Source organism: Pelmatolapia mariae, linkage group LG22, assembly GCF_036321145.2.
Source record: "Pelmatolapia mariae isolate MD_Pm_ZW linkage group LG22, Pm_UMD_F_2, whole genome shotgun sequence".
Classification (NCBI taxonomy): domain Eukaryota; kingdom Metazoa; phylum Chordata; class Actinopteri; order Cichliformes; family Cichlidae; genus Pelmatolapia; species Pelmatolapia mariae.
Window position 1 is genome coordinate 6,430,950 of NC_086245.2, and position 21,309 is coordinate 6,452,258.

General features: G+C 41.4%; 2 protein-coding genes across 4 annotated transcripts; both read right to left on the minus strand.

Annotated features, from left to right (window-relative positions):
* Nucleotides 1-375: 375 nt before the first annotated feature.
* On the minus strand, nucleotides 376-9,657 carry zbtb22b (zinc finger and BTB domain containing 22b). 3 transcript variants are annotated; one of them, XM_065470366.1, is made up of 6 exons: nucleotides 9,500-9,657; nucleotides 7,231-7,443; nucleotides 5,756-6,505; nucleotides 5,318-5,596; nucleotides 4,241-4,979; nucleotides 376-3,111 (listed from the first exon to the last, which is right to left on the minus strand). In XM_065470366.1, exons 2-6 carry the CDS (start codon nucleotides 7,441-7,443, stop codon nucleotides 2,990-2,992), a joined length of 2,103 nt encoding a protein of 700 aa, XP_065326438.1. In that variant the 5' UTR covers nucleotides 9,500-9,657; the 3' UTR covers nucleotides 376-2,989. The 3 variants fall into 3 exon arrangements, with proteins under 3 accessions (XP_065326438.1, XP_065326437.1, XP_065326436.1); XM_065470365.1 differs by having other exon boundaries at nucleotides 4,190-4,979; XM_065470364.1 differs by having other exon boundaries at nucleotides 3,002-4,979.
* Nucleotides 9,658-10,343: 686 nt separating this feature from the next.
* On the minus strand, nucleotides 10,344-18,009 carry kifc1 (kinesin family member C1). Its single transcript, XM_065471612.1, has 17 exons — nucleotides 17,974-18,009; nucleotides 16,766-16,862; nucleotides 16,251-16,344; nucleotides 15,949-16,002; nucleotides 15,687-15,770; nucleotides 15,170-15,362; nucleotides 14,891-15,056; nucleotides 14,613-14,780; nucleotides 14,359-14,472; nucleotides 14,112-14,198; nucleotides 13,812-14,009; nucleotides 13,272-13,436; nucleotides 12,999-13,137; nucleotides 12,605-12,744; nucleotides 12,441-12,514; nucleotides 12,212-12,287; nucleotides 10,344-11,032 (listed from the first exon to the last, which is right to left on the minus strand). Exons 2-17 carry the CDS (start codon nucleotides 16,847-16,849, stop codon nucleotides 10,988-10,990), a joined length of 1,881 nt encoding a protein of 626 aa, XP_065327684.1. The 5' UTR covers nucleotides 16,850-16,862; nucleotides 17,974-18,009; the 3' UTR covers nucleotides 10,344-10,987.
* Between the last annotated feature and the right edge of the window lie 3,300 nt (nucleotides 18,010-21,309).

Consider the following 21,309-nt stretch of genomic DNA (forward strand, 5'->3'; position numbering starts at 1 on the left):
TGAGGTCACCAATAACTGCTTTGTGCTGCTGTCTGATTTTCATAAACACACACAATTATCACACTGCTGCAGAGATGTGTGTGACAGTAACACCTGTATGACCAGAGGGCAGCACAGCTCTTTGAAAGGAAAGTCACTCAGAAAAACTTAAAAAAAAAAAACCTACTTATTGATACACATAATAACACACCTCCCGTCATGGAAAACGTTTCTCTTTAATTGCACTCATTTTATATTTATCACTGTAATTTTCTTTTTATCTTCACTCTAGCAGAGACCTGAAAACCTTTCTAAATAAACTAAACAATCAACAGAATGTGAATAAAAAGCTCCAAAACATCTGGGTCTAAAACATCTCCTGCAGGCTTTCGGGGAGGGGGGGGGGGGTGTTTGCACTTCAGTGCAATACCAATTTGTACCACAAGATGGCGCACTGACAAAACATGGGCAGGTAAGCCATAAAGGTTACGTTCTTTTTTATAATAGTGGCCTGAAAAAAGTGAAATCCTCTACAGTAAATGGGATTTAGGCTGAAGAGCTGCTCACCTGTGGTTTAATACACCTGTCTGTGTTTTCAGCAGTAACGGTCCCTAAACGCCTCACACAGTACTGATGCTGTAAAGTCTCAGCACACAGTAAGTACTGCACTTAAACCACAGCGGGTCTAAAGAAGAAACTGTACAGTGAAACTATGAGGTTACATTTCTGTAAAGTAAACAAACTGATCTGAGTTCAGTGTTTTTACTTTTTTGTGAGTGAACAAAGAAAAACTTTAAACTTCTGCAAGCAACATGTAAATAAACAAAAACATTGCTTTAAAAGAAAACTCAAAAAGACTTTAAAAGGTCGATTATTTTTTACTTACTTAATTAATGAATCATTATTTAAACAGTTAGTAAAGTTTAAAAACCATACTGAGGAAAATATTTAAAAAATATAATTAAAGCATGACTAACTGCACACCTTTGCTTTAAGTTTTAAATAATGTCTGCCTCATTAGGTTCTTCTACAAATAAAGTATATATAAATCAGCTTCTCTCTAAAAGCTCAATAATAACCTATATTATTATGTTTTTATGGCAGTCTGCTAGCCTGTTAGCTTTAAGGGTTAAGCAGTACAACAATGATGTCGTTGTTCCCTCATCAATGTGCAACATTTTTAGAATTATGCTCCAAAATCTAATCGTCTACTCCAAAAGAAGCACCTGTCATAAAAAATGATCATGTTGTATACTCGTGCATCTCAGAACATTTGAATATCACAACTATCAAATATTCATATATTCTGTGTTCAGATTCATTACACATAAAGTCAAATATTGGAAGTTTTCAAACTGTAATGATTATTATTGGAGCCCAGGTTGCTTTGATGTGCGCTTCAGCTCATCTCATTTTGGGTCGAGTGTTTCTCATCTTTCTCTTCATGATTCTTCATTAATGCTTAGGTCAGGTGAGCTCAATGACCAATCAAGCTCAGAGAACAATGTGGTCATCAAACCGTCAAAATTCGGTGTATTTACAAACTTCTGGAACACGTTTTTCTCAAAGAACCTTTAAAGAAATCTAAAAGAAGCAGAAAGCATGTGAAAATAAAAAAAATATAAGGAAATCCAAGGACAGAAATCTCTCTTCATGACAAACAAAATAAACGATATTTGACTCTCAGTGTGCAGAACAGCTGCTGAAGATGAGGTTCAGTCTTCACCCGCCTCCATAACTTTATCTAAATGTGCTGTCAGACACTTAGAGGAGGTACACTGTGTAGCTTAGATAAGACCTCAGTGAACTAAACATTACTGAACAGATGGCTGCAGGGTAGGAGGATTTTTAGGAAACCTTGTAGAGAAACTCTGACATACTTCCTCCTCTGAAAAATCAGATCAAACAGCATCTGCATCGAGACTTTGCTCCCGGCCTGATGAGTAGATGACATATATTTGTATATATTTACAGCAATAAGTATATTTTATACTCCTCAAAGCGCAAAAACTCTGCAAACAACAAAGTAATAAAGTGAAAGCAGCAGCAAAACAGTGAGTTAGTCGCCTCCAGCTATAAAAGCTCCAGAGGGGAAGTGATCAGTTACAGGTAGTGTTTGTGTTTGTGTAGAGCTGAAATAAATTTCTACACGCGAACAAGTTTGAAAGTCACTTCAGTCAGGCTCGAGCTGTACACGTCAATAAATGAGCAGCCTAAAGAAATATTCCTCCCTTCATACATGACTGAGATCAACAGGCTTCCCTTTGTGACGGCGCTACTGAAGCTTCAGCTAAAAGAAAGAACCACGTGTAAATCCAACACAGGCTTAAAGTCCAGTTTCCATTTTGTTGCTACAGACTTAAACTTTAATGGTGTAACTGTTGTTTGTGCTGGATGTTTCAAAGCTTTTATTTTGTAACATATTTGCTGATGTTTGCTGAGCTTCAGTTTGAGGCTAGCAGGTGTTTTACACTCTGAGCCCTGTGATCTGCAGACCATGCAAGAGCACAGTTTATTATTTATTATCATTTATACCAAACGGAAAAGCCCGGGCATGAAAAGTTAAGCAAACACAGGTTATTTCAAAGAAGGAATAAACATGTCTAAGGCCATCCACCCATTTTCTGCTGCGTATCTGGGTCTAAGCTGAGTTCAGTTACCTCCTCCAGCTCATCTGGTTCTGCCCCAAAGTCTCCTCCCAGCCCTTTAAAGCCTGGTACAAAGTTATCTTGCCTTCTATTAGTACTTTCCTTTTTCATATCAGCTGTACTCCATATAATTCACTTCATTAGATTTTACAAAGGCCCAAAGTTAGGATGTGTCTTACTATAAGTTATCTTATCATAGTAAGTTATCTTACTATGAGGTACAACATGTCTGTGCTTCAGTTTTGAAATTCTAGTATCTTTAATTATTAGTCTGTTATGAGTCTAACTAGCAGAAATCTGTGCCTATTTATATACACGGTTTCCTCATTTGTGGTGTGTTCCATAGTCAGTAGTTGGAGTAGCTACAACATGTCATGGTGGCTGTGTCCATCTTCTACATACAGTCTATATGTTACACGTGGCTCTTTGTTTTCTCGGAGCTGAATCCTCAGGCTGGGCTTCAAACTGGTACCAGCAGCATCATCTGAAACAACATGGCAGTGATGAGTTTGGTCTGTTTCGTGGGACTGAGGCAGGAAAGACTGCAGGGCTGCTGCTGCTGTGAGGAATGTTGGAAAAAAACACAAATCTGCATTTTTCTTGGTTCAAACAAATGTTTAGCGTCTGATTAAGTCAGCTGAGAGTTTCATGAACCCCGAAGCTTTAAAAAAAACAAATGTTTTTTTCAGGTTCAATTTGTTTTTGCAGATTTATGTTTTTTACTCCAATCACAGCAAATATATCACAAAACAATACTGCAGAAAGTCACAGCAATTCAGAACAGCCATTTTTCTACTCTACTGAGACTATAATGTCCCCACAGAAGGTAACAGTTAGAGATGCGCTGTCTTTTAGTTTTTGGTTTCCTCCGGATGAACACGTATATTCTTCACTCAAAATAAAGTAATCGTCTCAGGCGCTTTAAACAAATACTCAGAGACAGAAGGTCCACCTCTACGAGGCCACGATTCAGAGTATTGTGAACTGTGGATAACAACAAGTTTCATCAGCACAACCACACGTTTGTCTCAGAAACACCACAGCAGATGAGTATAAACTCCAAGTCTCGTTTCCCTGGAGGTCCTTCAGGTTGTGCGTGTCCAACGGGAGCCTCGCCTGTTTTTTACTCGACCTCTGTTTGAAACGTGTCGGCAGTTAAAAGAGTTTCAGAGCTTCTCACTGAGCTTCTTCTTCTTTTCAAAGCAGCAGCAGGAACCAGCAGCTGTTTGCTTGGAAAGAGGCGCCCGTTGGATTCAACATTTTGGTTTAAGTCACGCTACTTTCATTGGCACTGACCTCGCACACGTCTTCCTCACACGCACCCCGACCCAACCCCAGACCGCCAAACATCACAGATCCCTGACCCTGGCTCTGGGAGACCGCCCCGAGGAGCGCCCCTGCAACAGAGGCCATGTTGTTGCTCAGAGCGGCACTGCTGCTGTTACTCATGCTGCTGTTACCGCCGCCGCTTACTGCGGCTGAGACGCCGCCGTGCTGCGAGGACAACACTGACGTTCCTCCCCTCGCTCCACCTCCCAGAATGCCTCCCTGCCCACCCTCACCTGCAGACAAGAGGAGGTGAGGGGAGGAAATCAGATCTGGACCATCCTCACCTCCTCCTCCACCTCTCCTCCCTCCGTCGCTGCCGCTTCCACCTTCGCCGCTCTCTCCCAGCCCGCTGCGCCTCTCGCAGTGCGAGCGGTGCCTCATGAAGCTGTCGCGCCACATGAACTTCTTGCCGCAGCCGAGGCAGTCGTACGGCTTCAGGCCCGTGTGCGTCTTCATGTGCTCGGTGAGGTGATGCTTCATCTTGAACTTCTTGGCGCAGACGGGGCAGTGGAAGGGACGCAGGTCCAGGTGCATGTTAATGTGGCGGTCCCTCATGCTCTTGTGGGTGAAGGTCTTCCCGCAGTGACACATGAACACTTTCCCTGAACCCCCAGAGCCGCCGCCACTGCTGCCGCCTCCACCTCCGATTCCTCCGCTCTCTGCGCCATCCACCCCCAAACCACCCTGCACCGACAGGTGGACCGCACCATGCTCCATACTGGGACCTTTGAAGGAAGACCCTCCGATCATACTGCCTGCCATCCCCAAAGGCGGCGCGCTAGCATCCAGCGGGAGTCCGGAGGCCTGGCTGTACAGCAGGATCTGGTTTCCCTGCATGTCCAGTGGGAAGAGCTGAGCCCGGGCCGAGGCTGCAGACTGAACCTGACCCAGCAGCGCCGAAACCGCTCGGTTAGCGTTCTGGTTCTGACCTGCAGCGCCGTCGTGAAGGTGTTGCGCTAAAGTTTGGTCCATGAGACTTCCTTCAAACTTGAGGTAGTCTTCTGAAGACTGGCAGTAGTCGACCTACAGACAGGGAAACATATTAGAGGTTAAGATTATATAAAAATATCTGTCAATCAAGTTTATTTGTAGAGCAGATGCACAAATCAAGAAATGTTTCTGTTAAAAATTATGATCTTTACACATTCTGGTTGCTGTAACTTATTTCAACTAAAGATAGAAATTTCTAAGTTAGAAATTCTTTGTGTGACGTTTTAGCACCCTCTACTGGTCATATGCAAAACCACTACAGCACCAGCTTACAACAGGTCTGCGTCATTATTTCTACAAAGCAAACCACCCCTCAGCTACTGTCAGGATAATTAAAGCTGTAATCTGATTACACTACAGTTCCAGCTCACCTGTGAGTCCATGTCGTTGTCCGCTCTGCCCCCGAGCTCGCCTGAAAGGCTCCTGACGTTTGAGATGTTGAAGTTGCTCCTTTCCCGCTCTCGTGCCAGCTCCATCTCCCTCTCATCCTCGTCCTCCTCGTCTTCTCCTCCTTCCTCCCCGGAGACCACGATCAGGTCGTCGTCCTCTGTCCGTTCGGTTTTCACCACCACCCACTGCTTGCGAGGCATGATGCTGGGCTGGCTGTAGGTGGGACGCTTCTGCAGCGGCAACGCAGAGTCCTCTCCGTCCTTTTATTGAGATATTTCACATTATGTACAGAAAACCCAGGATACAAACAAACAAAACTGTAAACACTAACTCGACTATTAAAGTTCAACTTTTCTTTCAAAATAAAAGCTCTTCATACAAATTAAAGGTCGACTATCTTCAGGTTGCTCAGACCTCACCTGATAGGATGAAACCCCAAAGCTGTCGCTGACCCCGACCTCCTGCTCTGACACTGAGCTCATCTTCTTCCTCCTCCCGCTGCCTCCTCCTCCTGTGCTTCCTCGTTTCCTTTGATGGTACAGCACCTCCTCCTCTTCCTCCTCGGCTTCCTCTTCCTCCTCAATAAGGAAGGCTTCTTCGCCTCCTGATGGAGTGCAGTAGCTGGGGGTGTTGTTAGCCCCGCCTCCATCCCCAGAAGCTCCCGTTGCAGCCGCGCCACCTCCCCCAAAGCTGCTCCCGTCCCTGGGGCTGAAGTAGTTGGTGCTGCTGGGTGATTGGCTCTCGCTCACCGACGGGCGGCTGGGAGGCTGGGAGGCTCGTGGGGGCTCGTTAGACTCAACAACCTGGACTTGACCAACACTTCCAGCACCAGCAGCTCCATTACCACCACCTGCTCCACCGTCACCATTGCTGCTGCTACAGCCAGAGTTGGCTGATCCTCCAGCTCCACTTATTCCATCCTGCACAGCCCCACCTCCTCCACCTCCGCTGCTCCCTCCTGCCGCCGCGGCTCGGCCCTCCTTCAGTAGCTCCGTGCATTTGTCCACAATGTGCCACATCTGCAGGACGCTGCCCACTGTGAGGTAGTTGACGATGTCATCGCGGAGCATCTGGAGCTGACCCGTGTAGGCGCAGCTCAGCACGCTCTCAAACGCCAGCGGGTCCATCACCGCCGGGATGGAGACCGTGGACATGTTCTTCAGTAGTACCTGGAGGCAGATGGAGATTACAACATCACAGTAATGAAGCTTTTTCATTTTGTAACGATCCCTCGTGCCTCCTCCTCCTCTCCCTCATCACACTGCAACATTACCCACATGGTCAGAGTCCAGCTCCAAGTTATTTTCTGGTGTACAGACAGTAAATCTGTCTGCCAGCCCCTCAGACAGGTAACAGGGGTCTGATGAAACCTCCCACCAGTTTCACTAAGCAGATATTTGGCAGATGACTGAGGCTCTCTCAAAAACCAATAATTACAGCATAAAAAAGCAAAAGTAAAGTGTTTGTGTGAGGCTGCTGTCACACAGTAGGTCTTTATTATCTTCTAACTCTGCGCTCCCATATAATTAACTTGCGTGACTGTTCACATCTATTCTGTCTCGCCTCATTTATTCTGTTTTTCTGAGGTAGAAATAAGAAGCAGCAGATGGCTTCAAACCCAGATTCACATTTTATGTCTCCAGCGTGTCAAAGACACAGATCTTGTGTTAGCAGAGAAAACTGGGAGAAAATGCAAACAAGCTGCTGATTACACAACTGACTGAAAATGTCTGTAAGACCAACTAATCCTGTCACCTGTCTGTCTTTCTACAGGCAATCTAATGTTCTAAAGTTTTGCTCAGGCACAAACTGCGACAGCTATTCTTGTCTGACGCTAATAAAGATCCAATAAAACTTCTAAAAAGGCTGAGTGAGAGTCAGTGTGTTCATCCACCTGGTCGTGGAAGTAGGGCGAGGACGCAGCCAGGACGCAGCGGTGGGCCTTGAACACTTGTCCCTGGACATGGATGGAGAGGTCGCAGAGGCTGCCGTCCTCTCTCTGCCGGTTCAGGCTGTCCAGCACCGAGGTCTGAGCGCCGGGGAAGCAAACCTGAACCACTGAGCCGCTGCTGCTGCTGCTTCCCACCTCCATGGGCACAGACTGCATCTGTGAGGAAGAAAAACCTTCATGACTCCCACAGCCGGAGGTTAAACTCTGACTTTAGATTCATGGCAGATCTTCCTGGTTTGTTACTGCTGACTGGCAGGTTGTGCAGACGAGGCTGAGGCTTTAAATCTGAGGCTTTAAATCTGAGGCTTTAAATTACACGAACAGTGAATCTATTCAAGTATGGAGGAAGCTCTTTGAATGGGTCACATGACTGCACCTCTCAGGTAATTAGGTATTAAATAAAATATCATGTTAAGAAAAACGGCAGTTTTATTTATAAAAACAACTGTGATCGCAGTTTGCAGTTTATTGGGTTACTGGGTTGTTGGAACTAGAGCAGGACAACAGCCCTGCAACAAATCCCCACCTCGCTCAGGGCAGAGGGTTCAGATCTTTCTATAAAACGTTCGCAGCTGTGCTGGAACAATCAACAGTTTTTTTTCCATATAAACAAATCTTTTTTTATTTAGTTTCTTTCATTTTAATAAATATATAAAGAGAAGAGATTGAAACTTCAAATAATTACAAAAAATTACAGAAAAGCTGAAAATCCTCAGAGTGGAAACATAATTTTAGCTGTCTCTTTAAAATTACACAAAATTAATGATTAAATAATCGTCACTGATGTAATTTCTGTCAATCAGCTAATCAACTAATTGCTGAATCTCTGATTTAATTTATGGTAATTTTAGCGGTGAACGGCTTTAAACTCAACTATGCTGGATTTCAAACAAAGTGCATCACAGAGGAATGTGACTGTAGGCAATATAAATGTAAACTTGAAGATATTTATCAGTAATTAAGGTAAACTAAGTAATATGTGATAAAATGAGCATTTTTAACCTTTATAAAAGTTTTGGTAAACATATTTATGGAAAATTTAAGGAATGACTGCAGACTGCTGATGGTGCTTATACAGCTCAGAGTAACCGCTGGTGCAGTCCTACATCATCACCTACACCTGTCAGTCTTTTATGATGTAATGATATGCAGGCAGGTTATTCAAATAATAACTATTAGTTTAATGGGTGATGCACTTTCTTTGAACATCAGAAGTAATATTTTCCTTTAATCCGACCTTTTTATTCCAAAATTAATTACATTTAAATAAATTAAAAGGAAAAAAAAAAATGTTACCTGAAAACTCAAAGCTATATGTTTCAGTTAAAATGGTTTAAGTTTATATATATAATCATGTTGAACTCATTGACGATGACAGAGACTGAGAAACTGACTCCATTAAAGATGTTAATGCTCAGAAAGGATTTGAATTTTTCCTCAGAAACACTGGAAATCTGTCCCACCTGAGACATTAAGGAAGCAGATAGCCTCAGTTAGAGGACAGTGACAGCCTGATTTTATCCGCCCGTCTGTGAGCCTGAAATCACTGACAGGCTGCAAATCACACACAAGCTAAACTTTATTAATCCCAAAAGTTACAGCAGCCAAAAACCTTCAACACAACCTCTGACAGAACAGCTGCAACCAGAACAGCTCAATAACATAAACACGATTAAAACCAAAAACAGCACAAGGTAAAAACACAAAACAAATTCAAAAAGTGAAATAAAAATAAATACTAGAGTTCAATAACAAACCTAAACGCCCAATTATAATCAGCTGCTCAGTTTATGCTGCACATCAAATACTTACTGTAGTTATGACAGCTGACATCATCAGTGTCAGTCTGAACTTCACATTAAACTCGAGCAGCACATCTGTGCAGAGCCTCCTTCATTAAACTCATTAATAATCATCAGAAACCCGCACAGTCCACGCCGGACATCACCAGCAGACTTTATGGGGAGGGAAAAAAAATCAACAGCTGGACTGCACACTTTAACTTTACCGCTACAAAAGCGAAGCTGCTGGTTGGAAATGCAGCTGTGCTCGTGGTGCAGATGTTTTTCCCCGGTGGCGGTTTTCTCCGTTCAGACAGACAAACGGCGGCATCTGGAAAACCGTCAGAGCTCCGGACTCCAATCACAGCCGCACAGATGTGACGTTAGCCTGCTAGCTAGCCCAGCCGGGCCGCCGCCGACGTTAAACTCACCGTTTTCAGTTGACACCTGAGCCCGTTACAGTCCGGCCTCTGACCGAGCGGAGGGCGGCGGGTCCTGCCGGTTCATCCAGGCCCTGAAGTTTGGGGAGCATTTTTGAGAAAAAGCTCCTCGCAGCTGATCTCCGCAGCAGCAGACAGCCACACGTCGCCTTTAAGAGCGACCCAGACAGACGAGCCAGACTTTGGCCGACACAAAATAAACTAAAAAAAACCCCCTGAAAACACTCAAACATGCTGCTCATACATCACTGCTGCTGAAAACTACCGTGTTACAAACAAATAACTAAATCTGACTGCAGGCTGGGTTTAAACTATTTAAATACAACACATTAGAGAAGAAACTTTAAAAATATTAAGGTTCATTTGAAAGAAAATAAGAATATGAAGTTCAAATTTACATTTTGTACTGGACACCGAGGAAACCTTAGCCCTTACATATGCTTATGTCGTGCCTTCACAGTATGGACCAGGACAAGAATTAGATCATGATTTAAAATTGATAATTTAATATTTAAAATGCATAAATAGCCTGCCTAACTAATAAATGGATGAATAATCATATATATAACCATGTATAATCATTACAAACGTTATACATCATTAAAAAAAAATCCACATAGTTAACATTTACAAATATTAATACTGAAGATTACAAAGATCAACATTAAGACCAGTCTGTGCATTCAAAGCAGTGATAGAAAAGAGTGTGGGGCATTTCCCCACACTCAGTGAAATGGCATCCAAGATGCCTTCATAACTTTAAAAAAGAAAAGGAAAGAAAAAAGGCAATAAAACGCAACAGTCTTTAAATTTGGTTTTATTTGTAGAGTAAATGTAATAGCGTACATGTTAAATAAACATTTAATTCCCACGAAAGATAATACTAATGATATGGCAGACAAGGAAACAGGTAAAAGAAAACTAAAAATCAGTAAAAGTGATGTAGACTTGTAAAATAGCCAGTATACAGTATATACAAATATAATCTAACATTGGTGAAAACACTCAATGTTACTGTCATTCACTTCCAACAGCAGGTAAACACAAGAGTTACATTAAACAAAACTGACTCATTTCTGAGTTTACCTCTCACTTCATGCTAAAACAGCTGCTTTGAAAAAACACTAAACACTGACGCCCTGCTTTCAAAGCACAAATATAAAATATAGTCAGGAACGGCGCAGTGAAAAGCTTAAATGTGTGAAATCTGCAGTGAAATCACTTTTTTTTTTTCTCCTTTTTATTAAAAATGCACGGCAACTCCTTTTGTGGTGAAGCTAGCATTACTACACACAAGTACAGATATATGGAAGGTTTGAAGCATTTTAGATTCAGACAAGTTGTTTGAAGTACTAATTAGAAGAAATTACATTTTTACATGTATAGATACTCTGTGAGCATGTAATGACAAACTCAGCGAGTGTGGAAACCTGAGATGAACCTAAAAAGTAGAAAACTCAGGATTTTTTTTAATAATTTCTACTTTTTGTTGGCAGTCGCTGTCCCGATGACACAGTCGTTCACCTGTGGGGGAGAAAACAAAACAAAATTGTCAAAAATGTTTAAGTTACAGTGAAACTTAAATCCTTGTACACTTCAGTGGCATTTATACTGTAAACTAAATCCCTACACTGTAAACTGACATGTAACTCTCGGAATCACTCATTTCATCCACTTTTGCCACCATTTTTCACATTAATTAGAAGAAGAAAAAAAATAAATGAATCGACTAACTCAAAGAAATTCCACTGCAGACGAGTGTTTTGGTGGTTAAACTGCAAAGCAAGCCACGCACATGGTGCAGGCCACTTCTGTGGGCTCTATCAGGGATTTATGTGACTAGTCGACTAATTGTCACTAGTCTGTATCAGACTTACGAGTCGTTCAATCTAATTGTTAAAATTTTAATTGATGCCCAATGCTGGTACATTGTGTTCTAAATGTTAGCAGCGATTTGCCACCAGATGGTGCACTGTTGTTGAGAAACACCATAAATCTATTAATCTACCCTGATCTTCTTGTTAACACTGAGATCGCAGATACACGCAGAGGAAATTAGTTTTCTGAAAGGTGGATAACCTCTCCTTTAGGAGAGCAGTTAAGTCAATGGGGGAGGGGCTCAGAGTAGAGTCACATTAAAAGGTGACAGCCACCTTTTAATGTGGTGTTCCAGCTGCGCACGTCCTACCAATAAGAGGCCCCAGCATCCCTGGTCATGCTAGCAAGTTTACATCTATCAGCTGTGGTCAGGAGTGGTCCTTCCTGCTGCCCCCAAAACCTGACTAGAAAACGGCCACAACGCGCCACACTCAGTCGTACTTTTAGATTCTCAAATGATTGTCATATTTTAATAGAACATCTTTTGTAGTAACGCGTTTTCATTTGTATTTCACAGAATGTGATAAATGGTTTAAGAAACCTCTGCGTCCAGTTTGACAGTTTCTATTAAGCAGTTCTGAAAATTAACTCAATATCTGAATGTTCCTTAGTTTTACACTAGTTGGTTAGTCTAATTATTCCCCCCTCGATTAGTCGACTAGTAAATAAGACGCCAGGAACATCCCTACTCTTCAGACAAAACGGGAGTATGAATTACATACCAAGGTATTAAAATGGATATAGAGTATGGCTTTGGTTTACCATAAACAGCTAATGTAAGGACATCATTAATGTACATAACACTGGAAACAAGACTGCACTGACCTTGCTGGCAAACCTCAATGAGTTCAGAGTTTCCCCAAAGCTGTCGGGCTCTGGAGCGATGTTAACAAACATCAAGCTGGAGATAAAGACATCCAAAATTAGCGCCAAAGCATAAACAGTCACAATCTGAAGTGATGAGATCAAACTCTCAGTTAAATATTTATTGGGGATAAATTCTTTCAGTTTTATGTATCGCCATTATAAAGATTTGTGATGTCAACAAACTCACGTTTTGCTGTTTCCCCCCAAACATCCCTGCAGGAGGTAGGTGAGCTTCGAGTTCCTGTAGGGAACGTAACTCTCCTGAAACACAAAGGCCAAAAAATCATTAATACTGTAAACATAAAGAAAGCAGGTATGACACCTAAGAATACAGAAACTGCAGCTGCAGACCTTGTTGGCCAGAGCGGCGATAACGATGCCCAGGTTGGACAGCGAGCCGTTGATGGCGGTCATCTCTTTGAAACGGTCGCCCTGAGACTGGCTCTTCACCATTCGCTCACTGCCAGCCAAGTCCACCAGGCACAGAGTGGCTACACACACACACACACACAACAGAGAAAACCAACTCGCAGTGATCCGTTTTTCCTTCCATTAAATGTAATCTTAATAATATATAAAACACAATACTTCTTTTAGCGCTCAGGGGCTCAAACATTAACGTTGAGTCATCAGAGCAGATTTTGCACCGGTTACAGAACCAATAACTAACCAGACTCAATATTATAGATCCAAAAAGAAGAACCCACATTCCTGATGCTGGTACTTCCAGTGTGATTATACTCACATTTGCACTTGACATCCCTGCCGGCATTGACTCCCTCAATATCCAGCTGGAAGACTGAGTGGGAGCGAGACGAGCGGTCATTCTGGGCTGTCTGGGCAGTGGAGCGATTCTGATTGGCCAAAGCAATCAGACCGAGAACCTGAGAGGACGAGGGAATGTTTTAAAACATATAGAGCACCGATAGACTTTTATGTATTTGCAAAGTTTGGTAACAATTTGTCAGCAGATTTGAAATTAATTTTGTTCTGAGCTACAGATGTCTGTCTGCTGTACCTGATCCTCATTGGTGACCCGCTCATAGGTGAGATTAGTGATTGTCACTTCGTTGCTGGCCGTCTTGCGGATCTCATGCTCAGGTCTCTTGCTGGACTTGCCGGTGTACAGAAGGTCCCTCAGGGTCTCATTGTAAATTTCGACAAAGCTCGCTGTGAACGTGAACTGAAATAAAAACTAAAATGAGCACATTCCCTCATAAAAGCACCGCGAGGGCACACAGCAGACTGCAGTGTGAAATCCCTCTGACGCTGAGGAGCAGAAGCAATTTAACACTAATGTGAGACTTTTGTGGATAAAAGAAGAAAAGCACAACATTAACAGTGCAGCAGATTAATCATAAAAGCTCCACTCATCTGTATGCTCAAAATCATCTTTGGTGCTTAAGGAAATATCGTCGACTGTGGTAGAAAAGCAGTCTGGTTTAGATGAACAACCTGTAACACTTACTACTCAAGTCTTTCAGATAGTCTGCAGTTTAAAAGCTGCTGCTCTACCACTGACCTTCTCTTTAGACATTCAAACACAAACCAAACCAACCTCCCAGCCTTGTTCTCCCAGTTTTCCTGCAGCTTTAAAGATCTGTTGCACTGCTCTGGGAATGACACCTCTGGTCTCGTCAAACTCGTCCCCCTCCATGGTGTACGTCTTTCCACTTCCGGTCTGACCGTAGGCAAAGCAGCAGACATTGTAGCCGTCCAGCGCTGACTGCACCAGCAGTGAGATCTCCTCAAAGACCTGAAGATAAAGACAAATTTATACATTTCCTCCACGCACAGGCAGGCACCACAAAATGAAAAACTGTTTATTCTTTGATATACTATAAAATGTGATATTTACCTCCTGCTGAGAGGCCCGAGGACCAAACACACGGTCAAAGCTGAAGTTGTAATTCTTGTGAGTGTCGGCAGTTTTGCCCGTGTGAGACTGAAAAGCACAAAAACTCAGTTCAGTTGGTTGTTTGTGCTTCCTCTTTGTTAAGCGCATCTACGCTGACACTGAATTACACATGTTAACTCACACAGAACTCAATTTCTCTACAGTCAACAGTTTCTTTAAACATGCATTAAGCGGTCCTCATTCTTACCTCCTCGGTTTTAGCCAGCGTTATCGCTTTATTGTCACTTGTGGCGAGTTGTATATGCTTGGGAAGGCCTCCACCTACCAGAGGACGCACTCTGCAGAACACTCTGATATTACCCTGCAAGAGATACAAGAGTGAGATTGAAACTTAATGTTTTATTGGTTGCAGCAAAACCCAAAGGATGATTGGACAAATGTGACCACCACACATCAAAAATTATCAAGAGGCACTTTTAATGGTAACAGAGGCAAACTTGCCTTGAGCTCTTGTATGGTGTTGTGGAGCCGTCTGCGCTCCATCTCTCCAGCGTAAATTTCATCCTTTTGCTGGGCCACAGTTTCTTTCAGAGACCGGACCTCCTCCTCGGAGTCTCTGAGGTTTGCCTGCACACGGGCCAGAGTTGATTCCTGCACAGAGAGCTTCATCTGGAGCAGAAAGAACGACAAACGATATTAAGGTTTGGCAGGTCAGCCCATCTGTAGGTGATAAAAAACAAGCACGACTATTCTCAGCTGCTGTTCAGTCAATCTTTTACCTTCAGAGTCTGCAGCTCCGTCTCTTGGCTGTCTCGGAGAGTCTCCATCACTTTGTATTTCCCCTCCAAGTTGGTGAGCTCCTTCTGAAGAACGTTCTTATCGCTCAAGACTTTCTCCAGCTCATCCTGGACTCCTGCCAACACCTGCAGCTTCCTCTCATACTCCCTAAAAATCCCAGAAGATAAAAGCAAAGTGAAGTTGTCAATGATTAACATGACAATTTCAGGAGTAAAATTCCTAATTGAACATTAATTTTCCAAATGAAATAGTCCTCATACCCGATCTGGCTCCTCTGCATCTGAAGCTCCTTCTCCACTTGCACCATTTTTCTTTGGCTCTGGGACACCGAGTCTTGGAGAACCTCATTTTCCTGATTCAGAGTCTTAACTTTCGTTTGGTAGTTACGGACCTTATCCTCCATGTCGCTGACCTTGCCCTTCAGATCCCAAGGATTTCGTTTTTGTGTCCCACCTGTACACAAAAGCAATGTTTTCAATTTGTTTTTTTCGGTCTGTTAAAAAAAAACTATTCTACAGAAGCAACCTTTAAACATCAAATGCATAGAGATGAACCAGTGACGGCTGAATTCCAATTAGGCGCTTCGCTTTTATGGTCGTGTTTGCACAAACTCACTCAGAATCGTGGCTTATTTCAATTTACTGGGTCAAATTTTTCACACTTTGAAACATTTTCAAATGCATTTAAAATTTATGGAGGGTTATTAACAAATTGAAGACCCAAAATATTAACGTTTAGTTGTCAGAAGAAAAGAAACGAGCAGAATTAATTTCTCACCTGTTTTTGTGCCGGTGGATGCAACGGGTTGCTTCATGTTGCCTCCCTTTGCTGCAGCTGAAGCTACAGACTGCTTAATGACACCTAAACAGTAAATAGATGCTTTAAATGATCACATGTTCATCTGGGACCACGCTATGTACAAGATATGACACTGTCCATGAACAAATTTGATTAAACTTTAAACTGCTTAATCACTGCTCCAGATGAAGGTTTGTGACCACAGTGTCTAAAGTCCTGCCACACACTTAGCGTTTCTTACCTCTAGACGGAGCCGCAGCTACAGTTGCAGCTCCTGCAGCTCTGAGTGGCCTTGCTGTGTTGGAGAGAGTGAAACAAAGGGCGGCATATTTTTATCAAAATGATAAGAGGACAGAAGCACAACATACAATGAGAAAACGTGTTTTACTCAATGATTTTTGAAATAAAGTTAATGCAGTTTAATTAACTAAACCAGTCAAAAAGTAAGTCCTTTACTGAGATAAAGTAGTTCTCCGACATAAACCAATGTAGTTTGGAGTAAAACAAAAAGATTTCAACACTTGGGCTTGAGACCTTACTTACAGATAGGTGCTCGGGTTGCTGCGAGAGCAGGTCGCTTGGTACCAATGACCGTAGCCGCTGGTTTAACCGGATCTGCATCCTTACGGAGTCTCTTCTGCAAAACAAAAGACACCATTAGCATACAGTGAGAACAAGTCTGACCACGAAACCTGAGTCTTGCTCAGGTTTCAGGGTAAAACCTTTTTCCCCCCAAATGCACATTTGCCACACAAAATCCATCACATGGGATAGATGTCCCAGAAGAGCTTCCATGTTGAAGTACCACAACAAGAACTCCTTTATATCACAAACCCTGCAGCTGCTGTATTGCAACAATAAGAAGAAATTTAGTTTACTATCTAAACCTTTTCAGGCAAAGCAACATGGCCAGCTGTGGTTCACTAGCCTTCTAAGATACCTGCATGTGTATGTGAGGATGACTCACCTCCTGCAAAAATTAAACTCACAAATACTTAACAGTAATCTAAAAGTCAGACAGTAGCAGTAAAAAGGTAAATAGAAAAGTTTACACAAACCTGTGCAGGTGCCAAGTCCTGGGCATTCTCCGAGCTGCTGCACGCGAGTACCCTCTTACTTGACATTACTGGCAGGCGGGACATGCTCTGTTGTGGGCTAAGAGGTAAATTATTGTTAAAACAGATACAAAGAAAAAAAACTTGTTTATTTCTTCATCATGAACAGCCACAGATTGAGTATATAAACCATTATTCTTAAATTGGGCCTTTAGTGGTTGACTACAGCTGTATGCAAGGCAGATCTGTATATAGTAATGGCAGAAATCTGCCTTTTCACACATTTTTTGGACACCAAAAAAATGTGTAAAACCCTGTCATGATATTTAAGTTGCACTTTTGTTTTTTTCCCTAATAATTAAACCCAAAGAAATGTTTTCCTCACTTCAAAGCTGTACTGCCACTCAATAAATCATTTTGCGTTTAAAACCCACTCGACATTTTAACACTCTGTACTCTGTATTAAAAAAAAAGTAGTAATCTTTCGTGTTACCCGAGTTGCAGTTGTATTTACCATTACGCACACCGAGAACAACAACAGTCACTTGCATATCATGTGCCACATTTATTTTGACAAGACAGTAACAACGTGGTAAAGACAAGTTTTATTAAGTAGCTGTTAAAATAACGTTGGCGTCTCCAATGAGACTTGGGTGTACTAGTAACCAATACAATGGAGACAAACTAGGGTGTTGCGCAGTGATCCACACCTGCTTGGATATAACACTCATATACAAGTGCCTGCTAATAATGAAAATCAATCACACGAAAACGTAATATTTAAGTTTACACTGAAAATCACACGATTTAGCGTTAACTCAGCTTAGATACACTTTTAATAGACCCCTATAACAGAGGTCCGACTTTAGTAACTTACCGAGTATGACGTGAGCCTAAACAAAGCCACTGTGTCCACAGTTTTTAGCATTTACATTAACCAAACTTAACTTCCGTAATTATCGAGTTAAATCAAGATAGAAAATCTTACTGGGACACGCTAAATTTTAAATCAGCTTCGATTAAATTACATAAAGACACCACCGACACTAAACCCGTTCGTATGATCGCTAACGTTGACGGCAAATACCCTTAGTACGAAAAGGAACTTCTACATTAAATTACAAAACTTTGCTCTTACGGTTTAAGTCGAGTTCCGCAACACAAACTGTAGATTAAAACACATACTTCATTGTAATTTATGAAACAATTACCTTAAAAACTATTTCCGTGTCCGCGGGATCTCCGTCCTCGACCGTTTAAATTTGAATTGAACTACCTTGGTGAGCGTCTTGCCGTGATTGGCCGAGATAGCCCAAACCCCGCCCCCGTACGTGCGTATGCTTGTTTTGTCTTTCGGAGTTTTCTGCTTGGGCGGGATATACACTGTTTGCATACTTGTCTCCAGCGCTAAAGGCCAAATTCTAACTAACTTATGATCAAACGAAACCCATTTTATGGGTACATTTTATACATTTTATTCACTTAATTAAAAAAAAGTCGTATAATTTTAGTATATACGAATCGCTTTCTTTTTCAAGTACGTTAATTAAAAAATATATATATAATTGTTATAATCCATAATTTTTTTAGCTACATTGTTTAAAATAAACATCATACGGTGGCCCGGAAGTGCAAAAGGCAACTGTTTGGTGAAAAAAACGCGCATTGACTTATAATTCTTATCATTTCTATTCCAAAGCTTAAAACACAACTTAAAACGCCTGAAAGAAGTAGTGTAAAACATTAAATTACTGTCATGCTTTGGTATGGTTTGCTGTGTTTACAGAAATATAATCTGTTCTTTTTAATTGTTTTGATAAATAATTTTTATGACAGAAACCTTTGGACTGCTTCTGGTAAGACACACGTACACTCTATAAAAATCCATGTGCAGTTTGTATATGCTTTCCTAGCAAAAGCATTGTTTTTCTACAAATGGAGCTAAAAGAAACACATCACGTTGTAGGTCTTGGTGTAGACAGTCTTCTAAGCATGTGAATCCTTTTCATACGATTGCTAAGCCTTTTCTAATTCCCTTTTCCCCATTTCATTGCAGCATAGTCCACTGCAATTTCCAAACCACGTGGGGATGGTAGAATCACAGATTCCCTGAAACTGAATCAAAAATTCAACTTCATTAGTTTTGAAAAAAATACCCCCTGATCTTTACCCTGGGTATCTAGGATAAAACTGACCACGTGGAGCTACATGCTGTAACAAAAGAGCAGCCAAAAGTAACTTTCATTATAAATGTTCACTAATAATATGTACTGTTGATTTTAATAAAATACCAATAAAAATGTAGTGCTTTCATCATAAACAGGTATTGAACTTTATTCTCCATAAGGGAAGAAACAGTCTGTTCAGATGAGCAAGAGGTGTAACTGTGCATACAGTATGCAAGAGTGTAGCATAAGAGGGCAGTTAACTGTATTATCAGGAGCATTGGTAATAACATTAACAAGAATATTGAGAATGGGTTATTTCTCATAAAAAGACACAATGAAATACAAGGAGTATACATGGAGACAATCAGCTGTCTGTACGGGCATCCTGAACATTTCTGATTGGGTAGAGACGGCGTGTGCGGTGTCCCAGGTCACCAAGGTCACAGCTTCTCTTAATCATGCTTTAATTATTTGCAGATGTATCATGGATATGTTAGTTTTAAATATCATATGGTTACAGTATTAACATGGTTCTCTGAGTAATTGAGACCATTTTTTTTCCATAAGTTCAGGAATCAATCCCCAACAGTAAACTTAGCACAACAACAACACCTGTACAGATGTGGAATTACATATTTTAGCCAAACTGCACCTCTGGGAAGCCTCAGTGGTCCCTGTTTATAATGTATTAGGGATCCACCAATATTGGTAGATATTCACCATCAATGTCACTGGGATACTGATAAATATGAGATTTGGCTAATTATCTGTTGTGTTACAATTATGTGACTGAATAATTGGGAATGGGAATAATTTAGGAGACTTGAGAATGCCATTTTAGCTCATTGATAATCAAGATATTTTCATTTCCTTAGTACAAAACAACTTGTTACTTTAAAAATCTGTATAAATTCATCCACACTGTTGCCCCAATTTCCATTAGTCCAGGGAACAATATTCAAGTCCTGCCCTACAGTGAACCTATACAACACAAGCACTAATGTGGAATTAGAGATAGTTTTACCAAAGTGCTTCCCTTATGCCCAAAAATATTTTAAATGACTGTAATTAAAGTCCCTGCTAATTTTCTTCTTGCAATTCACTGATATTGGTACGATATCTGCGCCGTTGACTGCCATTCGGATTAAGTTATGAGGACAGACTTTAGAAAAGTATTTATATGATTTAAAAGGCAGAGCTTTAGAGTTCACTGACATCGAAAGGGAACAAATAGATAGAAGAAAAAAAAATCTGCATAGTACATCCTAATTTTTTGCCTAATTATCACACATGAGGTTTAGTTGACTCATTTCTGGTTACATCCTAATTAAGATCAGTTTCAGTGTGTAGATGGTGGCTGTGGTTGTGATAAAGGAAACAATTATTCTCCCGTCATCTCCTCACTTTGCTGAGCGTGACGATCTCACAGCCCGTCAGCTTTAAAGTTGACCTGGGACACTGCCAGTGATTTGGTACATGTTAATTTGATTTCCTTTAGTTTTCATAGATGCTTTACACAAGACATACTTCCCTTTTACAGATGAAAAAGTCTTTTCTATGTATTTTATGTACAGCATACTGCAATACCATAATGCCTCAGATTGATAATAATGTGGATAACATTTGCAATACAGTTATAATGAAAGTAGTAATAATATGTATGAAAAGTTCTTTAAAAAAAAAGAAGATTAATAACAGTACCTGTCAGCCATTTTCATCACACAATCATTATTTTCTCAACAACCATCCTGACAATAACAAACTGGGCTGCCTTAACTCATTGGAGGACAGTAAACAGTTGAATAGCAACAAAAAAAAGAAAAAAAAAAAGGGGACAAGACGTTCTGTTAGGACTTTTCTCTCTGTTCCATCACATTCATGCGCTCACTTTGCCTCCTGTTTGATCACACGTTTCTGTGTTGGTAGAAAAATACATACATATGATATATAAAAAAAAGGTAAAGGATGAAAAACATAGGCGTGAAGTAAGTTTCATCAAGTGCTTTCGTTATGACCCCTCCCACCCCCGTTTTTCTCTCTTTCTGTCGTGGTTCCTGCTGTGGACTCCTCACATTTAGTGCATTCTCTGACCGATCGCGCTATCTTATTTAATACTTAAATGTTTCCTCGCTCCTCTGAGAGGAGGTGGGTGTAAATAAGGACATCATGATCTGTGAAATGTACACTTTTGAGATTCGGCTGCAGGCTTTAGCGAGACTTCCCAAACGCACGCTTCATTTTTCTTCCTGCTGCTCCTTCCTTTGTAGCTCCAATTCAGTGTTTCTGATGTAGTCTGCGACACCCGACTGTGCCTTTCAGATGCTGTTTAAACAAATTTGCACCGCTGCTTCAGATGCTCTCATGAATCTCTACAGTCTC